The sequence below is a fragment of the Phoca vitulina genome, unplaced genomic scaffold (genome assembly GCF_004348235.1).
Source record: "Phoca vitulina isolate PV1807 unplaced genomic scaffold, GSC_HSeal_1.0 scaffold54, whole genome shotgun sequence".
NCBI classification, from domain to species: Eukaryota; Metazoa; Chordata; class Mammalia; order Carnivora; family Phocidae; genus Phoca; species Phoca vitulina.
In genome coordinates, this window is record NW_022589757.1 from 10,589,740 (window position 1) to 10,613,205 (window position 23,466).

The following is a 23,466-nucleotide window of genomic DNA, read 5'->3' on the forward strand; positions in this document are numbered from 1 at the left end:
ATATTAGAAAATATCTTTCTTTTTTATCTGGGTGGTACAAAATGTGAGGATGATGATTCTCTCTTTACTACCATTAGCAGTTGCTGATGCAGGAAGAGTTTTCATCTTCTTTGCTAATTCAGTGCCTTATTCTCCATTACAGAACTCTCAGTGACTATAACTTTCCACAGTTTCCAGAGACCTTGCATTATCTCTACAAGCTCTCGGTGGAAGGTCCTAGACGGTCAGAAGACAGTATCATCACAATAATATTCCTCACTGAAGTGAGTTTCATTAGAAGACTGCGAACAACAGTGTTCTCATTCCTTATCCACACTTAAGTCAACTTTCCAATCTTTTATCTCCCTCTCTGAATATTAATTCTTACCAAGAGTTAAGACAACTCTTAATTGAGTTGGTGTTAATTGAGATAACTTTTGTCATGTCCTAGGAGATGTGGATTTGCACAAACACTAATTATTTTTGAAGTACCCGTTCATATATCTCTGCATGCTTGTTAAACTACATCAACAACTAATGATGTACTATATGCTGGCTAATTGAACATAATAAAAAAATAAAAAGAATAATAAAATAAAAAATAATGTCAAGGAATACTTAAAGTGTACTCAAAGTTTACTTAAAGATAGTAGGTAACATCTGGGATCTGAATGATACTTCAGACTATCTAGGGAAGAAAAAAAAAGAATGGTCCAAATAACTAAGTAAAATGAAAATATAGAACTACATTAATATTTATATGAATATTACATCATATATTGTAATGCTATACTAGTTGAGCAAATTGAGGAAGTCCTTTTGCTTACAAAAGGCATGTAGAAAGTTCTATAAGTTGAAATTCTCTGAGTCAAATACTAATTTTTCCATAGAACTAATATATAATAAAGTATTAATCTAAGGTGTCATGCCAAATATTCTCAAAAGTTTGACATAATTTCAAGCATCATAGTCAACAGAACAGCTAATAAACTATAAAAGACATACCCATACACTACACTACCTACTTCTAAAGTTTTCGGAAAGATACATAAGTCAGTTTAACTGAACATTGCACTAGCAAATCACTAATGTTTCCAAACTTGCTTAATCTATTTGAATCTCTCATTATTTTTATTACCTGACTCATTATTTTTATTGTATCATCCTTTTAAGTATGTACAAACATTAAGTAGACCTAAATATGACATACATGATTGCTCCCATAAAATGATACATTCAAAAGAAATTTACAAACAATGTATGATTTATATAAGCATTATTGTGACAGATGATGTTTAATGAACCCTAATTGCCTCTCTCATCATGAATGTAGTGCTTACTCCTTTTGGAGAGTGATAAACCTGTCCTTCTAAGAACTGAATAATGATCACATTGTTCCCCCACTTTCTCTAACTGGAACTCTGGGCAATCCTCAACTGCCCAGTTCATCATGAGGTCACTTGGCCTTTAGTTGTTCTGAGCACACAATCTATGTATTTTACCTTAGTTTAGTCTTAGCCAGCAATATTTAACAGAGTACTATCGATGCTTATGCCATATATATATATGCTTATGTTATGCTTATGTTATTTCTAATTTTCTACTGATAAAAGTAATGATAGAGTTTACATCTTTGTGCCTGTCTTCTTTCTTTTAGTATTTTAGATTACTTCCTTCTAGTAGATTTCAAGAATCTGAAATAAGAACTAAAGAGTATAAACATTCTAAAGGCTAAGGATTTTTATTGCCAGACTGATTTCTGGAAAGCAGAGTCAACCAGTGTTCCCCATGCGGTTTGTGGGTGCGCTCACTCCACTGCACTCTTGCCACTATTGATGAGCTTTCCAATTTGAGGGGTAGATGTGATGTCTTGTGGGGGATTTGATTTGTCCTTAATTTTTAAATTATTAGAAAGGTTGAACATCTTTAAAAAATAATTATTCATAAATTAAATTCCATAATCTGAACAATCTGATCTCTTCTGTGCCCATTTGCTTATTACAGTCTTGGTGTTTTTCTTAATGAATTCTATGATTCTCTGTCTCTCTCTTTCTCACACACCCACAGAAATTTGTGAAGGATATTAAGTGTGTTATGCATTTGATTATAATGCCTGTTGAGAATCAGTACCCAGTTTGTTGTTTGCCTTTTAATTTTGTTTATGGAATTTGCTTTTATTTTTTTTCATAAAATTAAGTATTAAAAAATCTACTGTGGTCAAAGAGTTGATAAATATCTATGTATAATTTATTCACATTTATACATTTTTATATAAATTTTTACATGCAATGTTGTTTCCCATGAAGTTTATATGGTGTACCATGAGGTACATTATAGTTTTTCACTAAAACTAACTAAAACTAAAGTTTTCACTAAATAATTAACTTCCTATCCCAGCATCATGTAATTAATAAGACTTAAATTCGCTACTCACTGGTGACACTACCTTTATGAATTCTATTATTAATTTCATATACATTCACACAAACACACACCCACATTAGGGTCTGCCCTGGATGACACTGTTAGGCTCCATTCATTTCATTCCTGTGGAATTATCACACTGGAATTAGGGCAGTTTGCAAATAAATTTTAATGTCTTGCAAAGCAACTTTCCCTCAACTCTCTTCAAAATGTCTTTAGTCTTTCCTATGTATTTATCCTTCTAGTTGCATTTTAAAATAATTTTGCCAGGTTTAAAAGAAAAAAAACTTTCACTGAAACTATGATTGCAGTTAAATTAAAGCTATGAGCTTCTTGGGAATATTTGGTATTTTTATATTTTTGCTTCTTTTTTTAATTCAATATTTTGTCATATTCAATTTTGGAATTATTAAGTAGTTTATATTATTTTAAATTGTTAGTGCAAATGTGGCCTTTTTTTGGTTCTCGAATTTATCTCTATTAAATATGATTTTGGGTATAGGTTTTCATGTTTGTTTTGTTTCTTGAGATAGCTGCCACACAATATTACAGTAGTTTTAGGTGTGTAGCATAGTGATTTGACAGCTCTATACATTAAGCTGTGCTCACCACAAGTGTAGTTACCATCTGTCACCACGCAACACTATTACAATACCCTTGACTATATTCCCATTGCTGTACCTTTTATTCCCATGACTTATTCATTCCATAACTGGAAGCCTATATCTCTCACTCTCCTTTACCCATTTCGCCGATCCCTCTGCCCCTCTTCTTTCTGACAACCATCATTTTGTTTTCTGCATTTATGAATCTGATTCTGCTTTTTGTTTATTCATTTCTTTTGTTTTTTAGATTTCACATATGAGTGAAAATAAGGTATTTGTCTTTCTCTGTCTGACTTATTTCACTCAGGATTATACCCTCTAGGTCCAACCATGTTTTGCAAATGGCAAGATCTCATCTTTTTATGGCTGAGTAATATTCCACTATATATACATACCACATCTTGTTTACCTTTTCATCTATGGATGGACACTTGGGTAGCTTCCTTATCTGCTATTGTAAATAGTGCTGCTATAAACAGGAGTGCATGTATTGTTGGTGGGAATGCAAGCTGGTGCAGCCCCTCTAGAAACGAGTATGGAGGTTCCTCAAAAAGTTGACAATAGAGCTACCCTACAACCCAGCAATTGCACTACTAGGGATTTACCCCAAAGATACAAATGTAGTGATCTGAAGGGACACCTGCACCCAATGTTCATAGCCGCAATGTCCACAGTAGCCAAACTATGGAAAGAGCCCAGATGTCTATCAACAGCTGAATGGATAAAGAAGATGTGGGTATTATAAAAGACTGATGAATCACTGACCTCTAACTCTGAAACTAATAATATATGTTAATTAATTGAGTTCAAATTTAAAAAATAAATTAGTGTTTTTGTTTTCTTTGGGTAAATGCCCAGTAGTGGAATTATTGGATCATATGGTATTTCTCTTTTTAATTTTTTGACGAACCTCCATACTGTTTTCCAAAATGTGTCCTTTTTCATTCAATTTTCAAGCTTGTTATAGCTGGATGTTCAGGAAAATTAGTTAAACTGTATTATCTTAAATTCAGCTACTTTGTCGTATATAATAATATTTTTGTTAATTCTCTTGGGTTCTCTAGGTATATGATCCTGACGTATAAAAAATAAAGATAACATATTGTTACCTCTGGTCGAATTATTTTCCTGAATTGTGTGTTTTTGCCTTGGCCTTTAAAGCTCCATTTTGTGAATAATCTGACCTCGCCTTTGCCCATTTACCTATTATGATCTGAGTGTTTTTCTCAGGGAATTATATGATTCTCTGTCTCTGTCTCCCTCAAATACACACACACACACACACACATACACACACACACATTTGTGAAGGATATCAAGTAGCTTATGAACATAGTGCTTTGACTATATATATCCTTAGTGAAATATATTCTAAGGACAAAAAAATCTATAAAGAAATATTCACTTTTACTTAGGAGTTTTATGAATATTATATGTTGATGATATAATTTTAAGACTCCGGTATGCATTCATATAGCAGAAAGCAAATAAGCAAATATATTAACACTATTGGCAAAAAGTTTTTCCAGGTAAGAAAAATATGAAGCAAACATAAAACTGTTAAAAGTTAACATAAACTCTGTTATGTTATATTTGAATTGAATATATCAACATTGTCAAAATGAACTCATGACTTAAAAAATAAAAAAGAATAATTCTTAGTTTCAGGTAAAGGCCAAGAGGACATAATATTCCAATAACAATGAATACATTCTAGTACTCATTTCTAATGGTTGCCAAATATCATTACTCACTAAAAGGAACCTTGTCTCCTTGAAGAAATGGCTGATTTCAGGGGCAAGAAAAATATAAGCCTGGGACATCTAGTTTTTCCACAAGCAAAGAAGTGTTCAAAGATAGATGGGTCATGTCAAAAAGATATGAAAGTCAACTTGAAAGGGCTCCTACTGGCCAAATTTAGCATCAAAAGAAAGAGTAACTGCAAATAATTATAATATATTGGAAAAGAAATTTTTTAAATGCTTGAGTCCTTGGTGGGACTCAAACCCAGAGAGCTGGAAGAGAGAGACAGAGAGAGAGATGCCAGCCAGTAAATATAGAGGGGATGCTAGACATGGAAAATTACCTCTTTGCAAGTCCCAGTGTGATAACTAAATAAAGAAAAAATTATCAACGAATTTTAAACCCATTAAGTGAAAGGTTGTTGGAGAAGAATATTCACATAGTACCAAATTATCACCCACAGATTAGTTACTAGTTCTAAATGGAAAATATGCCTTTATGTTTTGATGTGTGGTGATCACTCAAAAAGAACTAACCTTGATAATATTTGGAAATAACACATCAATAACCATCAGTCTTCCATTGTTCCTAATCAATTTCAATTATCTAATTTTCTTTGCCTCATAACTGGAACAAATCCCGGCATATGTAATATAGAAAAGCTGCCCCAGAAGATCCCGGTGCCCATCCTTGGTTAAGAACCATTGACACAGAGAGTATCCAATATTCTTGTGAAGTTTTTAATCTATTTCACACCCTTTTTCTCACTGCTCATTTTATGTCTACTTTTTATATTATATTGGTCAAAATTGGCCTATTTGAATGCTTTTTTTTCTAGCACAGGCATTAGATTGATTAATGCCACTGTTTTTCTGTTTCCCAATTCCATAACCTCTGCTTCTACCTTTATTATTTTCTTACGCCAATTTTCTTCAGCGCAATCTCATTGCTTGTGATATTTCACATCTTGTAATTTCAGGAAATAAATAATTTATTCATTTTTAACATTTCTTTTTAAGCAAAGTCAAGTTATGCATTTCCTTCTAACCACAGGGTAAACATCTATTTTATTTTTGTTGTTTTATTGTTTTTGCAGTAATCTTTGTTGTATGTTTGATTTCCTCTGTGATTTATAATTTTGATCCACAAAATAGAGGAGAGTTCTCTTAAATTTCCAAGTGCTTATAGGCTTTTTTATTTCCATTTAAACTTTCTTCTTGGTTTCTTCTTTTATTATAGACACCATGATTTTTTTTAAAGGTGCTTTTTAAATGATTTGATTTAGGGAAGTCATTGATTTTTTGGATCTGATAATTAATTTTTGTGAAAGTTATTTGGAATGTTGAAAAGAATATATGATCTGCCCTCCCCTCTCACTGTTGCTCTCTTGTTCTCTATTCTTCTGTGTACTTGACCTGTCTTAGTGATATTTTAAATTCTTGAAATTTTTTTCTAAAACTGTCACTTGTGTTTCTAAGACATTTTAAAAATATGTATATTTTGGCTGCTAGTTACTAGATGCATAAAAGCTCATGGTAATCACATCTTCATTTTGGGTATTAGCTGTTAAAGACTAAAACTCTATAACCTAGCCTCCACATCCTGAGCCACCTGCCTTGACCGTCCACCAGCCTCACTACCCTCCAGTCTTCTCATCCCTTCCCATCCTATCACTCTGGCCTTCCTTCCAGTGTTCAAACACACCCCGCTCATTTACCACAGGCATGGGTTACCCTCCTTGGGGAGATCTTCTCCAAACAATTTATCTAGCTAATGCCAACTCTGCTTTCAAGTCCAAATCTAAATATCACTTTTCATTGTAAATTCAGTTTACAACTGCACAGTCTAAATTCAGTTCTCCTTTAGATGTTTTTGTGGCACCTTGGAACTTTTCTTCCTAGTATTGATCACAATTAGCAACTCTGTTTTCATTAGAATAGTGTAGTATAGCATCATTGTACAGTATCAGTCTCTCTTGCTAGTCTATAAGCCCCACAAGGTCATGGATTGAGACTGTTTTGCTCACTACTATATTCCCACTTACTAGCATAATACCTGGCCCATAGTAGGCACAGTCTCCTAGTACATACAAACATTCACTGTCAAGGAACTCACCCACCTAACTATAATCTGGGAGAGGGAGGTAATTTAAATTGAGTCACTAAGTTTCCAGCAACGGGGAGAAAAAAAATTTAATGCATATATTTAACTCCTAACAACATGGGAGTTGGGATGCTGACCCCCATACCATCCAAAATCCACATATAACTTTTGACTCTCCAAAAACCTAACTACTAATAACATAAACAACACATATTCTGTATGTTATATGTATTACATACCATATTCTTACAATAAAGTAAGCTAGAGAAGAGAAAATGTTATTTTAAAAAATCATGAAGAAGAGGAATACATTTACAATATTGTGCTATAAAAAATCTGTATAGGGGCGCCTGGGTGGCTCAGTTGGTTAAGCGACTGCCTTCGGCTCAGGTCATGATCCTGGAGTCCTGGGATCGAGTCCCGCATCGGGCTCCCTGCTCAGCAGGGAGTCTGCTTCTCCCTCTGACCCTCCCCCCTCTCATGTGCTCTCTCTCTCTCTCTCAAATAAATAAATAAAATCTTAAAAAAAAAAAAATCCATATGTAAGTGGACCCACACAGTTCAAGGGTTAACTGTAGATATATACAGAAATATATATACATGTGTTTCCTATTACGACTGCTGCTTCTCCTTCCAGAGAACACAAAAACTATGAACACAGAAATATGTGTGGGGATATGTGTAAGTATCTGGAGTTTTAGTGAGACTTGTGCTTCAGTTTTACTGAAAATGTCTCGATTTTTATGACTGGTGCAGAAATCGTGCATTAGCCTTTAATTTTGCTTATGAACTTATCAATTGTTTTCTTTCAGCTTCTAAATAACTTCTTCAAGGACCCATTCCCAGAAGAGTTTTTGGTTCTCTTCAGAAACTGGGTCAATGACTCCAATCCTGCAGTTAGCAAGCTGAGCCTTCAGAAAATCGCCAGCATGGCACCAGTTATCAATGAGGCACGTGAGTGTGTGATTTGTGGATGCCGTCACCATCATAGTCAATCTAAGATTTGATATTGTTCAAGATCCTTACTGATAAAACACTGGTATTTCTCGGTTTCTGTATAGCTAAAACAATTTCAAAGCCTGGGCTGAATGGAAGCAGTGTGGTAAGTAAACTCAGACGCTTAAGCACCCTGTTTATATTTTTCCTAGAAAATCATTAATTGCCCTTAGAATGGATCAGCATTGCCCTACACAAACTCATAGAGTCTAAACCACACACACGTAAGTTAATTTCCCCTCCAACATACACACCTGCCGACACATTAATTCTTATCCCAGAGCACTCGTCAAGTTTTGTCTTCCACTCAGCACATTCCTCCTTTACCCATACATAGTCACATTGGTCTCCTTTCTCAGCTCAGGTCAGACTCTGCGGGAATATTCTGACCTGGCAGTCACATCCTTCTCAGAGCCACACCCACTATGAGCACTTGCTTATACAATACTTTATATCAATAGTTCTCTATAGATGATGCTTGAACCAGCAGTATCAGCATCTCCCAGAAACTTGTTATAAATATAAATTGTTGGGCCCTACCCCAGGTCTGTGGAATCAGAAATCATGGAGGTGGGGCCCACCAACCTGTGTTTTTGAAAATCCTCCAGGTGATTTTAATAGTTTAAACTTGAGAACCACTGTCTTACACTCTTTCCTACTGAGTCATGTGAATACTTCTTGCCTTCCAGGAAGATCGAATCTAAGCATGTTTTGTAATTCTCTTATAAATCCTTTTTTTTTTTAAGTTTTTATTTAAATTCCAGTTAGTTAGCATACAGTGTAATATTAGTTTCAGGTGTACAATTGAGTGATCCAACACTTTCATACAACACCCAGTGCTCATCACAAGTGCCCTCCTTAATCCCCATCACCTATTTCACCCATCCCAAAGTACCTTGCATAATGGAATTATGCTGATTCCGTAAATCATTGTTGATTTAATAAGTTTAATAATAAATCTTTGTTTATCTATTAAGCATTGTCTCTAAAGGCTCAAAGACTGTCCGTGGGCACCCATTTTGCATTTAGAATGAAATGAGCCATGATCTGTTTGCTTTAAATAAATCACAGAAGTCAGTGTACATTCTTTTAGTAATCAGAGTTATTGCCTTGTCTAGAGCTCTTCCCACTGTTATTAACAACTGAAAGGAAGATTCTATGTCAAGGTTATTTGGGAGAGTAAGAGAGAAACCGTGAAGAGTGAGCTGGGTTGAGGTCACATAGTATTTATTGGTAAAGACAACTTCTCAGAGACACAGGCCTCTGACTATTATTTTGGCAAATAATATTTGTTTATTTCTTTTGCTTCGTCTCTTTCTAGCTTTTGTTTCTCTTCTTTGGTGTCTCCTTTTTGCCTTTTTCCTTGCTTTCTATTCTGTTATCTCTGATCCACAATTGACTCTCATGATCTGGCTCAGCAGCTCAGCAGCTCCCATGTCCACACGAGTCACCAGCGCCTGGTTTAGAGGTCATCCTGCTCATGGTGTGCTGGTGAATGCTTAACAACCAGCTCTCTGGAAATAATACCAATTGCTCTGGTGTACTCTCACCAAGGCTAATTTCAAGCTATCAAAGGGACATCATTAAACATAGAATTGGGTAGAAATGCCTGGTAGTGCCTCATTATTTAATATTTCCACCATACAGATATAATACATGTAAATAACCTCAAAGGCATATAAGGGTAAAGTGGAGCAAAAGAAATAGGAAGTGCTAACTTTTGAGTATTTATTACCTTTGTTTTATTTCTTCCTAGTTTTCTAAAACTTAACTTTTTTAATGACTTTTTAATTTTAACTCCAGTGTAGTAAACATGCAGTGTTATATTAGTTTCAGGTGTACTATGTAGCGATTCAACAACTCTATACATTACTCAGTGTTTATCATGATAAATGGACTCTTAATTCCCTTTACCTGTTTCACCCATCCCTCACCTCCCTCCCCTCTGGCAACCATCGGTTTGTTCTCTATAGTTAAGAGTCTGTTTTAACAATCAGCTTACAAAGTTTTTGACAATTTGAAATTGAATCTTGTGAGGCATTCCCAGCACATGACTGTACGCTGCCCAAACTCAGACGTGTGTGCACCAAATGCTACCTCAAGTCTCCTTCTAGTTCCAAAATCCAACCATTTTCCTCTTTTATATATAGATAGAAAATGTCTGCAGCTTATTAATATCCATCTTGGATGCCTTCCTTTCAAAAGACAAGACTGTTATAATTCGGGCCTTGATCACCCTTCGAAGACTTTTAGTCAAGCTGGACAAGGTGACCTACTCCTCTTTGTGTACTAGAATTGCCTCCAGCTACTGTCCTCTGATGGATCATGTGAGTTACACAGTTAGATATGTGAAATCATTAAGTTTTATAATTAAGCTGAAGCCCCAGCTGAGGCAATGATATTACATTTCAGAATAAATCAACAGAAGATAGTCATGTTGTGCTGAGCTACCATTTCTTCTCCAGAGATAACAATATTAGTCAAAGAAGTACTGTCTGTATATATATATAGTTATATACATATATAACTACATTTTATATATATGTGTGTGTGTGGAGACATATATATATATATATAACTACACTATGAGAACCTGGAAAAGTTTGTCCATAAGAAAGGAGAATCAAAGAACAGCCTCTGTCTTTGGAGGAACAAGAAATTGTATGTAGCTTAGGGCTATATATTGGCTAGCCCTAGATCAGGACTGCCTGGGTTCAAATCATTATTCTGGCTCCACCTAAGCAGGTGATTCAGTTTCTTACTGCTTCAGTTCTCCCTCCCCCAATAAAATAGAGAGAGTAGAAGGTGTATTATGGGCATTAGAGATGACATGTTAATGTTCCCAATGTGTTTATTATCATATAAAACTCAAATTAAAAGGTCTTTCATCGGGATGCCTGAGTGACTCAGCTGGTTAAGCATCTGTCTTCAGCTCAGGTCATGATCTCAGGGTTTTGTTATCAAGTCCAGAATTAGGCTCCTTGCTCAGAGGGGGCCTACTTCTCCTTCTGCCTGCCCCTCCGCCTGCTTGTGCTCTCTCTCTCTGATAAATAATTAAAATCTTTAAAAAAAATAAAATAAAAGATCTTTAATCAAAAAGTTGTGCACTTTGAAAATTCTTGTTTTGTATGGTAAATGTATTCCAGAAAAATTGGATGACAGTAACATATTTTAATAAGCAAAGACACTTTGGTATGCCATACAGAATATTTATATTTAAAGACTTCTATAATGAGTTGTTTGTGAATCAGAGAGTTATTTCATAGAAAATTATTTTCCAAAAATTTGTAAGTTCTTAATTATTCAGATTTCATTGAAGAAGGGAATAATATTATTAAATTATGGAAAGAAGTAATTTAATGGCAAGAATTATTTTCAAAAAGACATAAGGATAATAATAGTAATAATAATAGTGGCTGGATTTATTGAGCATTGACTAAGTACCAGTCACTATTCTAAGGGATCTACATGTACTATCTTATATAATTCTCTAAACAACTATTACTATTATCCAGTTTACATCCAAGGAAAATGAAGCAAAGAAAAGTGAATATTTGGCCAAGTTCACACACCTAACAAGTAGTTGGAATGTCCATGTAAAAAAAAAATATTTTCAAAATGAAATCATTTGGGGAAAAAAAAAAATGAAACTAAACTAAATAATCAAACCACACTAAGTGAAAAGAAGCAAAATCGGAGAGAAGAGAAAATTACCAAATACCAGTTTACCCTAAGTCATTCCTTGGAGATAGAGTGTTTGAAAAATATTAGGATATCAATGAAACTATGATAATGTGTTTCTCCATATTTAAAGAAAAACAGTGACAGGCCTGCGGCCCCCAGTCTCCCCGGCCGCCTCCCCCAGGCATGACACAAGGCCTCAGCTCCCTAGGGCAACAGCACCGCACAGCAACTGGACTCCAAGCCCCGCACCAAAGCTGATGGTGAGAACATCAGTTCCATGTTCCAGGAGGAAGGGATGACGGAGTCGGTGCACACGTGTCAAGACCACAGTTATTTAGCGACCAACATAAACAAAAATGGCAGCTTTGCTAATTTGAGAATTTACCCACATGGATTGGTGTTGTTGGACCTTCAGAGTTACCGCCAGTCTTTTGAACAAAATAGAAGCAAGAATGAAAGACCTGAATCAGGACAGTCCTAGGCGGGTGAAGCGATGACCACCCATAGTTCGAGGAAGGGCCATAGACAGATACTGACCCACCACTAATGGTCGCCTGGTTGAGTAAGACATAGATGTAGTGGTGTATGATGGAGATTCACTTTATCAGAACATTGAAATTCTACAATCGAAGCAGTTTGGAAATACTCTCATCCTTAGTGGGGCTGTTACTCTGGTGGAGAGTGATTTGGGTATCCCCAGGCCATCATGCGCAGTGGGAAAGACTAAATAAAGAGGCAAAGATGCACTGATTCTGGGGGGTGGAGATGGGGCATTTTATGTGAAATAGCCAAACTGAAACCAAAGATGGTCACTATGGCAAGAGATTGGCCAAATGGATGGATATAAGAAACACATGTGAAAAACATGTGGCCACGTCTTACACAATCTGAAAGGAGACTGCTCTCAGGTCCTACTAGAAGACTATTCCAGTGCTGAAGAGGTTAACCAAAGAAGGGAGAGAGTTTGACTATATGATTAATGATTTGACAGCTGTTCCAATCGCCACATCTCCAGAAGATTCCACATGGGAGTTTCTCAGACTGATTCTTGACCTCTCAGTGAAAGTACTGAAACAGGATGGGAAATATTTTACACAGGGTAACTGTGTCAATTTGAGGGAAGCCCTATCACTCTATGAAAAACAGCACTGGCACCTGTATTGTCTTGTGGAATTCTTGAAGGAGTTCCTCTGTGTTCCTTCAAACTTGGACTTGTGAGTATTTTACAGTTTGGAAGAAAGCTAAACCTTGAAGACCAGTATCCCCTAATCGTGTGTACTGCAAATAGCCTTCCTGACCTTCATATGCGGTACAGGAGATTGGAATGAGTCAGGCAATTGATTGTGAATTCTTTCAGGTTTTCTTTTTTTTTAATTATTATTTTTAATTTTTAAAAAAGCAAATGGAAAATGTATATGTTGATGAGCTAGGGTGGGTTGTTGGTGGTGGTTTTTTGTTTTTTGTTTTTTGTTTTTTTGAAAGTCAGCTGAAGAATGCTTAGCACAGGGAAGGCTGCTAAATGCACTGAACCCCTAGAATGTGATTTTTGTTACTTTTTTGTGTGTGTTGGGGGGGTGCTTTTTGTTTTTGCTTTGGTAGACTTCAAATTTGGTTGTTTGGAGGAATGAACATCATTGTTTTGTTCTTGATGCTGTTTCCCAAAAGATTTACTTAGATATTAAAATTTGGTGCTTATAAGAAAGAGTTAAGAAAAAAATGAGTAGCAATGTTTTGATTAAAAATACAAATGAGAAAAAAATTAAAAAGAAAAGAAAAAATAACTTGCTCAAGCTTACCCAGTCTTTGGGGGACAAAACCAGGATTTCAGCGGGTGTGGGGCATTTCAAAGCTCTTTCCACTAGTCCAGATAGGCTTTCAATGGTTAGCGTATATCTTCCTGTAGACCAAGGATACAAACAGGTAACCCACAGATGAATACAACTTGCAGGTGTGTTAAGTTTGACTCTCAAACAGTGTAAGTCCAATATTTTTAAACTGGGAGATTTCTCACAGAGATCTGAATTGTAAATGAAGTTTCAGAAGATTTGAGAATACTAGAGCCCACAAAACTACCTGGCAACAGTCTGCAAGAGCTGGATGCCCTCTCTGAGAGAGGCCCAGAGCTTTCCTTTGTCTCAGCCTCCCTGGTCTCCCTACTTTCCTTGAATGCCACCTGCTTTGCTCATTTACATCAGCTTTCCAGCCCCTAGGACATGATTTGATGACCACTTCTTTATGTTTTCACTTTGATCCACATTTATTACCTCTGGGAAGGAACATAAGAAGGTATATTAGCCGTTTGTATTTTGCTGGGAATATATCTGATGTGTTCCTGAAAACAGAAAGAAAAAAAATTAATGAAATCATGAACATTTCCTAAAAACTGGAAAGTGATATTATATTTTTAAAAATTAACCTCTTCTCTAACTTGCAGTTTTTCTCTTCTACCTCTTTATAATCCCATAATCTTCCTATCTGGCATAAGCAAGCCCTTAGAAACCTGGTTCTATGCCAGTATGCAAAGAGCTCCCATTGGTATTCACTGGCAATCTGCAAAGGTCTACAGCATTTGAATACACCATGTTACTTTACTTTAAGTACCTTTATAGAAATTACTTCAAGGTTATACAGATTATTCCAGTTTATCTTTTTAGGACATTTTAAATACTGTCTTCCTAAATTTAAGAAACACTTTTTTTTTTAAGATTTATTTATTTGACAGAGAGAGAGACAGTGAGAGAAGGAACACAAGCAGGGGGAGAGGGACAGGGAGAAGCAGGCTTCCTGCGGAGCAGGGAGCCCAATGTGGGGCTCGATCCCAGGACCCTGAGATCATGACCCGAGCCGAAGGCAGACACCCAAAGACTGAGCCACCCAGGCGCCCCAAGAAACACTTTTCACAGGGAACTTTTCTAATGCATTTTGAATTTTGGTAAGCAAATCTTTATTTTACAATCAAAAAAAAGAGCTGACTACTTAGGCCCAGGTGAATCTTTTCTAAAAATAAATGATAGGGATGCCTGGGTGGCTCAGTCGATTAAGTGTCTGCATTCCACTCAGGTCATGAGCTGGGGTCCTGGGATTGAGTCCCACGTTGGGCTCCTTGCGTAGCAGGGAGCCTGCTTTGCCCTTTACCCCTCTTCCACTTGTGCTCTCTCTCTCTCTCTCTCTTTCTGACAAATAAATAAATAACCTTAAAAAATTTTGAAAAACAAAATAAATAAAAATAATTGATAATAATAATTATGTATGTATGAACACATATCTACATGGTATATATACACATATAGTATATATACATGTAAATATATTTGAACATATATATATTAAAGTGTGAGATATATATCTCCCACTGCTTAAAGAAAAGAACGCAGTGATATCCTCAAATGAGGCCTTTTTCTGTGTGCATATTCTAGAGTAATGGAGGCATTCGGAGTATGGCCATTCAACACTTTGGTGAATTACTCAGGGACATGAGTCAGTACACATGGATGCTGAATGATGTGGTTCTTGGAGGCTTGGTGCCTCTGATCCTGTTTTTGGAGGACACAGAAATAAGAGTAGTTCAAGTAAGTCCTACAATCTTTTTTTTCTTAATTTTGCAGAGAATCTCAGTGTTTTATGTAACATCAGATGAATAGATCCTCAGTGACCTTTTTCTACTTCACAGGCATGTAAGTATACATTAGCAATTTGTGTCTCAAAATTAAATTGGCCAACATCGTATTTGCTCAAAGACGAATTTTACAGTTTTGAGGTGGTGGTGCTCAACATCTGTAACAATCTTGTAAGTAACCCCTCAGTATTTACTACCATAAGAGTTATAGAAATAACTTTAAAGGAGATCACAAGTGATGAAAGGTGTGGCAGGGACAAGAGTGGATCCTGGAGAAAGAATGTGAAGAAAAGATAACACATGAGTAATTACAGCTAGGGCTTAAGACCAGAAAAAAAATTCAATTTTCCGTTACCTCTTCCCTGACATTGATTCTCTCTGATTTTCTTTCTCCAACTCACCCACTTTGACCTATGGATGGTTATAAAGGTAGGAAGAGCATTTCAGATCACCAAAAGCAAAACTGGAATTATTTTGCCACCATCTAACGAGCTGGTGCTCTGAAAACCAGTATGAACTGCAGTGATAAACAAGTGGGGTTGGAAGAATGCTTTCCAAAGGTTGGAAACACAAAGTTGGGAATCACATAATAGACTGAATACATCAACAAACAAAAGAGTAAAGAGATTACTATCCCCTAGTTTTAAATTGGCCCTGATTTGGTATAAGCAACCAAGCTCTTTTTTCTGGAAGCCTCTCCAGAGGGAGCAAATGTGCTTTTTCCAATGATTGAGTATTTTTTCTTCATTTTATTCTCAGCTTACTTCTCATGAGAACTACATTACAGATTTGATCTCTGATACCTTAGGATTCCTGAGAAGCTCCCGAGTATATCTGAGGAGAGCATCAGTTATTTTAATAGGTAAAGAAAATTCAACTCTCATTATCTAATTTTCCTTAAAAGGTACAAAATGGGGTAGCAGCTGGAAGTGTTTCTTTAAAAAATATAAATTTTCTTAGTTTATGATGGACAGCACCTGCCATGGTGATATCTATGAATAGAAGTTAATGCATGGGATGATAATAGAGTTCTATTTTATAATGCAGTGAGTATTGCTGTGTGATTAAATTATTATACAAAGTGTATCCAACAAGATGAATTTCAAATTTAGGATGGACATCTCTAACTACAAACTACAACAAATGAGGAAATACTACCAAATATAGCAAAGTTTTTTTTAAAAAATATTGTGGGGGGAGGGCAGATGCAGGAAGATTCCAACAGAAGACACCTAAGGTTTTTGATCTTGGACAAACCTGACCAAAAAAAATTTTTTCCCATTAAATTCTCACCATAAAGATCAAAATTAATAAACCTTTATTTGGAATGACAGGAAGTGAGCTCCCAATTTGACAGTGGGATCTTTCCTTGGCCCTATTTGGCGTCATGGAGTAGTAGGGCCACCAAGGACTGAGGAAACACAGTCATGTTGTCCTTGTAGAGAGGAGTCTTGTCAGTTAGTTAGGGTAGAAGGCAAGCTGAACTATGATCATCACTAGAGCTCCTGATCTATATTGATCTTAGAGGAGTAAAGGAACACATACAGAAAACCCTGTGTCATAAGAGCTTTATTTCAAACCAGAAAGAATTCCTGCTATCTTGAATTCTACCCTGGAACTTTCCACAAACACTCCTCTGTATATAATATTGCAAGATCCAAAAATAAGTAATTAAAAAAAGCATTATCTTTCTACAGAGGTATTCCCAGGGGGAAAATAGAGGAAAAAAGAAAAACAAAGTTTAGACAATGTTTCTACAGACCAGGTAAAAATCAGGATATATGTTTCTGTGAGTCCAAAACTTTTTTATATAAAGATAAGGTATAGATACAAACACACAGGAAATATAGGATGGGATAATGGGAGCTCAGGAAAAATAAGCCTTGAAAGCATGGGGGGAAGCGTAAGAAAAAATGCATAAACATTTTTTAAAAGTACACTACAACCAGCAGAAGAGAAAATATATATTGTTGATAATCCAGTAAAAGACAAGGGGTACAAGGCTGAGAAATCCTAGCAAAAGGAATGAAAACCAGCAAGAAACAGTTTGAAAAACTAAGGGACAATGAGAGATATGGAAGATAAATGAAAGACATCACCCATCCTGAGGGAATTACAAATCAAAACCACAATGAGATACCACCTCACACCTGTCAGAATGGCTAAAATTAACAACTCAAGGAAACAATAGGGTGTGGAGAAAGAGGAACTATTTTGTACAGTTGGTGGGAATGCAAACTGGGGCAACTACTCTGAAAAACAATATGGAGATTCCTCAAAAAGTTAAAAACAGAACTACCCTATGGCCCAGCAATTGCACTACTAGGTATTTATCCAAAGGATACAAAAATGCTGATTCAAAGGGGGACATGCACCCCAATGTTTATAGCATCCCTATCAATAATAGCCAAATTATGGAAAGAGCCCAAATGTCCACCGATTGATGGATAAAGAAGATGTGGTATACAATGAAATATTAGCGATCAAAAAGAATGAAATCTTGCCATTTGCAACATTGTGGATAGAACTGGAGTGTATTATGCTAAGCAAAATAAGTCAGTCAGAGAAAGACAAATATCATATGATTATGATTTTTGTATTAAAATACAATTCCACTCATGTGGAATTTAAGAAACAAAACAGATGAACATAGGGGAAGAGAAGGAAAGATAAAATAAATAAAAACAGAGAGGGAGGCAAATCATAAGAGACTCTTAAATATAGGAAATAAGCTGAGGGTTGCTGGAGGGGAGGTGGATGGGGGGATGGGCTAAATGGGTGACAGGCATTAAGGTGGGCACTTGTATTGAGCACAGGGTGTTATATGTAAGTGATGAATCAATAAATTCTACTCCTGAAAGCAATACTACACTATATGTTAACTAAATTGAATTTAAATTAAAAAAAAAGAAATGGAACTATGCATAAATGATATCCCTGGAGAAGAAAAATTATTAGAGCAGAAAAAGGGTTTCAAAGATATAATTTAAGAAATAAAAAAAGACTTGATTAAATAAATTGAGGTGGTAAATAATTTTTCAAGAAACATTTTATACAGAATACAACATTAAGACATTTCCTAATAAAGTTATGGAACTTCACAGTTAAAGAATTCTTGAGCATTTAGGGGGGTAAAAGTCATCTACAAATTACAAAATAAGTAAATCTGTCATTAGATTTCTCCCTTCAGTATTCAACCCTAAAATACAGAAGAATAGTGCCTACAAAATCCTAAGTAGAAAATAAAGGGGAGGGAGGAATAAAGAAGGAAGGAAGGGAGAGGGGAGGGGAAAGCAAGAGGGAGGAAAGGAAAGAAGGCAAAAAAGAAAGCGTCCCAGGGGGAGGGAGATGAGCATGGGAGGAAGGAAAGGAAGAAGTATGGACAGACTGAAGGAAGGGAGATCCAGAAAAAACTCTACAATACATGCAATATTTCTATTTTAAACACTTGCAAATATTACTGAAAGATACAAAGAAGATTTGAATAAATAGAAAGGTATAAACCATATTTTGGAAAAAGAATCAAAATTTAAAATGTGCATGGAAGGGATGCCTGGGTGGCTCAGTCAGTTAAGCATCTGCCTTCAGCTCAGGTCATGATCCCAGAGTCCTGGGATCAAGTACCACATAGGGCTCCTTGCTCTGCGGGGAGCCTGCTTCTCCCTCTGCCTGCCGCTCCCCCTTCTCTCTAGCTCTCTCTCTCTCTCTGGCAAATAAATAAATAAAATCTTTTTTAAAAATGTGCATGGAATATATGCATGGAATGATATGCCAATTAAAATATCAGTAGGGGGTTGCCTGGGTGGCTCAGTCTGTTAAGTGTCTGCCTTAGGCTCAGGTAATGATCTCAGGGTCCTAGGATTGAGCCCCTAATCCGGCTTCCTGTTGAGCAGGGAGTCTGCTTTTCCCTCTCCCTCCACACCTCCCCCTGCTCGTGTGCACTCCCACACGCGCACATGCATGTGCTCTCTTTCTCTCTCTCTCTCAAATAAATAAATAAAATCTGAAAAATAAAATTAAAAATAAAAAATAAAATATCAGTAGGGCTTTCTTTTCTCAAAAGTGACATGATGATTATAAATTAATGTGGAATTTATCATACAAGAATATCCAGGAAATTCTGACCAAAAAAAAGAGAGAGGGGGGCAGAGACAAAGACAGAGAGGACTATCTCTATCAGATATTAATATAGCTACAGTACTTAAAATCACATGGAATAAATAGAGAAACAAATAGAACAAAATACCATCTAGAAATAACCATCAAAACATGCAATATTTTAAAGTGAATCATTGGCTTTAACAGTCATGAAAATATGGAATATTTCTTAAATAGCTTGGGGACACCTGGTGAGCCATCTGGAATTTAAAAAATTATTTTATTCCTATCTTACTTCTTACTTTAAATAAATTCCAGATAGTCAGAGGCTCAAATGCTGAAGATGAAACCATAATAATGATACGCAAAATTAGTTAGAATAGTATGGAAGAATTTGCTTTATAATCAGAGGGTGGGTAAGATCTTTCTAAGGTAAAAGTCAAAATCTAGGAACCATAAAGAAAAGATTGATAATCTAGGAAAAAAGTAAATATTTCTGCAGGGCAAAACCACTATAAACAGAGTGAAAAACCAAATTGAGATGAAATACTTATGACACCACAAATGAAGGGTTAGTTCTTCCTGTCCAAAGATTCTATACAAATCCATAAGAAAAGACAACCCATTAGAAAAATGGACTCTGAACATGAAAAAAATTATTTGGCTCATAAACATGAAATTTTCATAACTTCATCTAAAAAGTGATGCAAATTGAAATGATGAAATGTTTCCATCCATCACACTGACAAAGATCAAAAAGTTTTATACTCGACCGTCACCGTGAGGTTGCAGGAAGTAGGTAATCTCTTCACATTACTGGTGAGAGTGTAAATAGCTACCATCTCTAAGAAGAGCAGTTTGATAGTGTCCATCAAAATGTGAGATGTGGGGTGCCTGGGTGGCTCAGATGGATGAGCGTCTGCCTTCGGCTCAGGTCATGATCCTAGGGTCCCGGGATCAAGTCCCGCATCGGGCTCCCTGCTAGGCGGGGAGCCTGCTTCTCCCTCTGCCTCTGCCTCTCTCTCTCTCTCTCTCTCTGACTCTCATGAATAAATAAATAAAACATTTTTTTTTAAATGTGAGATGTGTACTCTTTTGACTCAACCTCCTCTCAGGAGGACTTATTCTCTGACACACTTGCATGTGAGAAATGATGTGTGTACCTAGATATTCATTACATTGTTGGCTTTATTACGCCACCCGTCCTTAGCATGTGGCATCTCTCCCCATCTGTGTTTTCTGATTACCTTCAGCATTTCAACAGTGTTACACCAAGGAAGAAACAAAAAAAGTAAAGGGCAAAAATTACCTTTTTGTTTCTGCGTCGGCCTGATCTTACAAAGCTTTCTTCAAAGTCTCAACCAGTAGTTTATCTTACGCCCCCAGTGACTGTAACGGGCATTGTGTTTTTCAAATCATTAGTTGAAAGAAATGCTTGGAATTATGTTTTGTGTTGTTTTGTTTTGTTTTGTTTTGTTTTTAATGGGCAAGAAGAGGACAATGATATTGATTGGCAGCTAGCAGTATGTCATAGCAGCCGACATGTAAAATTTGAGAGTTTTCACATGAGTCTCTCTGGATGTCCAATTATTTTGAGCATGGGGGAAGGAAAGATAAAGCGCCCCTGAACCACCATGGTAACAAACTGAGTGGAGTTAACAGTCACCACACTCATGGCTGGAGCTTGTAATTCCTCTCCACCACTCTCCCCACTGCCACCAACTGCCATCTTCCACACAGCTGCGGTTACACTCATGTGGGCCTTGTTGGCATTTTGGTTAATCCACCATGTTTGTCAAATCATCAAATTCTGCTCAACCTTTCTTTTGTGACTTTCACAACCACCCTGTCAGGAGAGCCATTCAATTTTCAGGTGTTGTTGCCTAACTTTGCCACCTGTTTTGTTCCTTTGGTGGTAATACTGCATTTATGAAATATGTCCCTGCCCTGTAAGAAAGACCCAAATACAGCTGTGGCTGAAACAGGGTAGTAGTTTATTTCTCTCTCATGTAGCAGGCCAAGTGCCTACTACAGGCCAAGTGTTCTCTTGCTCTAGCGTCCTCGTCACAGTTTCCTACATCAAGCCCAAGATGTTTGCTCCAGCACCTGCAACCACTTCTACATGCCAGTCAACTACAAAGGAAAAAATATCAAGAGGTCACACCCAACTCCTTAAAGAGTAAATATTGCTTCTGCTGAATGATCATTAGCCCAGAACACAGACATGTTGCCAAAGTGCAAAGAAGTCTTGAAAATTTCGACATCTGCTGGGTAGTCATATGTCCAGCTAAAATGCAGTGGCTTTAGTAAGGCAACTAAAGGAAAGAAGCAATTTGACATTGGGGGGAATTAGTACTTTCTAGCATAGGAAACTTTTATTCATCTATTTGTATTCTCCATCGAATTCTAAAAGGAATTGCATTGGATTACGAAATTAAGCAGATCTAAAAACTTGACATTTAAGGATACCTCACAACACACATTGTTGTTTCAAGCATTGTTCTTAAAGGTTTAAGCCCATGTTCCCCCCTGCCAAGAACAGTCACTTGAGCTTTATGATCTGTAGATGGGTTTTGAAAATGATCAATTGTGATTTTTGTGATCACTGTTTTGACTAAAGCAGAGACAATATGAAATATTGGTGGGGGTTAGATCAGCTTGCCTTCACATCTCACAATGAATGCCCATTAGCCATGTGACCTTTACCAAGTTACTCAACCTCTGTAGGCTTGGTTGTATAATTTGTAAAATGAGGATAATAAGAACAGTTTCAAAAAGGCTTTAAAACCCTATCTGAAATTTAAGAGTTTTTATAAAGACAGTGATCCAGAACAGAAGAATAGAAACACCAAAAGAAGTAGACCTGATATCTGGGGATTATTTCCTTTTTCAGGTTTTGCCAATTCTAAATGCAAAAGTGGTAGTTAGGAAGCTGAAAAACAGTGCATAAATTTTAGGTTTCACTGAACTGAAGGAACAAAACTTGCAATAGACTGACCATGAGGAGGAACTCTAGTAAATACTCCCAGGCTTTTCCAGAACTAAAATAAGGTAGTAACAAGAAATAAAATGTATACATTTGGACAAAAGAAAATAAAACTTTTAAAATTTGTAGATAAAAAATTATATTTAAAAATATTTAGAACACTGGAAAGAATTCAGAAAAAAACTATTTGAATAATTTGTAAATTTAGCAAGTTTTCTACATACAGCATCAAAATACAAAGATCAATTGGATTTCTATATCCCAGCAATAAACAACCAGGAAACCACATTTTTTTAAAGATTTCATTTATTATTTGAGAGCCTGAGAGAGAGAGAGCACAGAGGGAGAGTGGGAGGGGGAAGCAGACTCCCTGCTGAGCAGGGATCCCGATGTGGGCCTCGATCCCAGGACCCTGAGATCATGACCTGAGCCAAAGACAGATGCTTAACCAACTGAGTCACCCAGGCGCTCCAGGAAACCAAAATTTTGAAAATGCCTAATACAACAGCACCAACAAAATCATCAAATGCCTCAAAACAAAACTAAGGAAAGATGTACAAGACTGATACACAGAAAACTAGAAAACATCGAGAAAATTTTTAGAAACTTTAGAGTGACATATCATGTTCGTGGATTAAAGGATTAGATATTATGGCAATGTCAACTCTCCCCAAATTCATCTGTAGATTCAATGCAATCCCAAACAAAATTTCACCAGGGGTGTGTGTGTGTGTGTGTGTGTGTGTGTGTGTGTGTGTGTGTGTGAGAAATGAGACAAGCTGATTCTTAATTTTACATGAAAATTTAATGGTTAGAGAGTTAGCCAAGATAATTTAAAGAACCACAAAGCTGAAGAACTTCCACTACTGGAAAGATATCAGGACATGTCATACATTAAGGTAGTGTGGCAGTAGCAATTATAGAATGAAGTCAAGACATTGACCCCCACACATTTTATGATATAAGTGACTCTGCACAGCAGTAGGGAAAGGACTTTTTTTTCTTTTAATAGTGCTGGGTTAATTACACAGGTATATAAAAAATATATTGACTCCTACTTTATACCGTATAATTATAGTTCAGTCTACAATCCCAAAGAGTAAAAGGTAAAACAATAAAGCCTCTAGAAGTAAATATAGTAGAATATCAGTATGACTTTGAGACAGCAAAGATTTTCTATGAGGACTCCAAAACTCACTAACCATAAATAAAAAGATGGTGAATTGGACTGC

At 36.3% G+C, this 23,466-nt stretch overlaps 1 protein-coding gene and 1 pseudogene across 1 annotated transcript in view; both read left to right on the forward strand.

Moving 5' to 3' along the window:
• MROH9 (maestro heat like repeat family member 9) overlaps positions 1 to 23,466 on the forward strand; it is a 77,952-nt gene that overhangs the window by 51,136 nt on the left and 3,350 nt on the right. Inside the window, exons 12-17 of the mRNA XM_032389335.1 lie at positions 143 to 263; positions 7,667 to 7,808; positions 10,005 to 10,177; positions 14,951 to 15,103; positions 15,205 to 15,321; positions 15,910 to 16,012. Of these exons, the coding sequence (XP_032245226.1) occupies positions 143 to 263; positions 7,667 to 7,808; positions 10,005 to 10,177; positions 14,951 to 15,103; positions 15,205 to 15,321; positions 15,910 to 16,012 (809 nt within the window). The remainder of the gene's footprint in view (positions 1 to 142; positions 264 to 7,666; positions 7,809 to 10,004; positions 10,178 to 14,950; positions 15,104 to 15,204; positions 15,322 to 15,909; positions 16,013 to 23,466) is intronic.
• LOC116622794 lies at positions 11,812 to 12,786 on the forward strand (annotated as a pseudogene).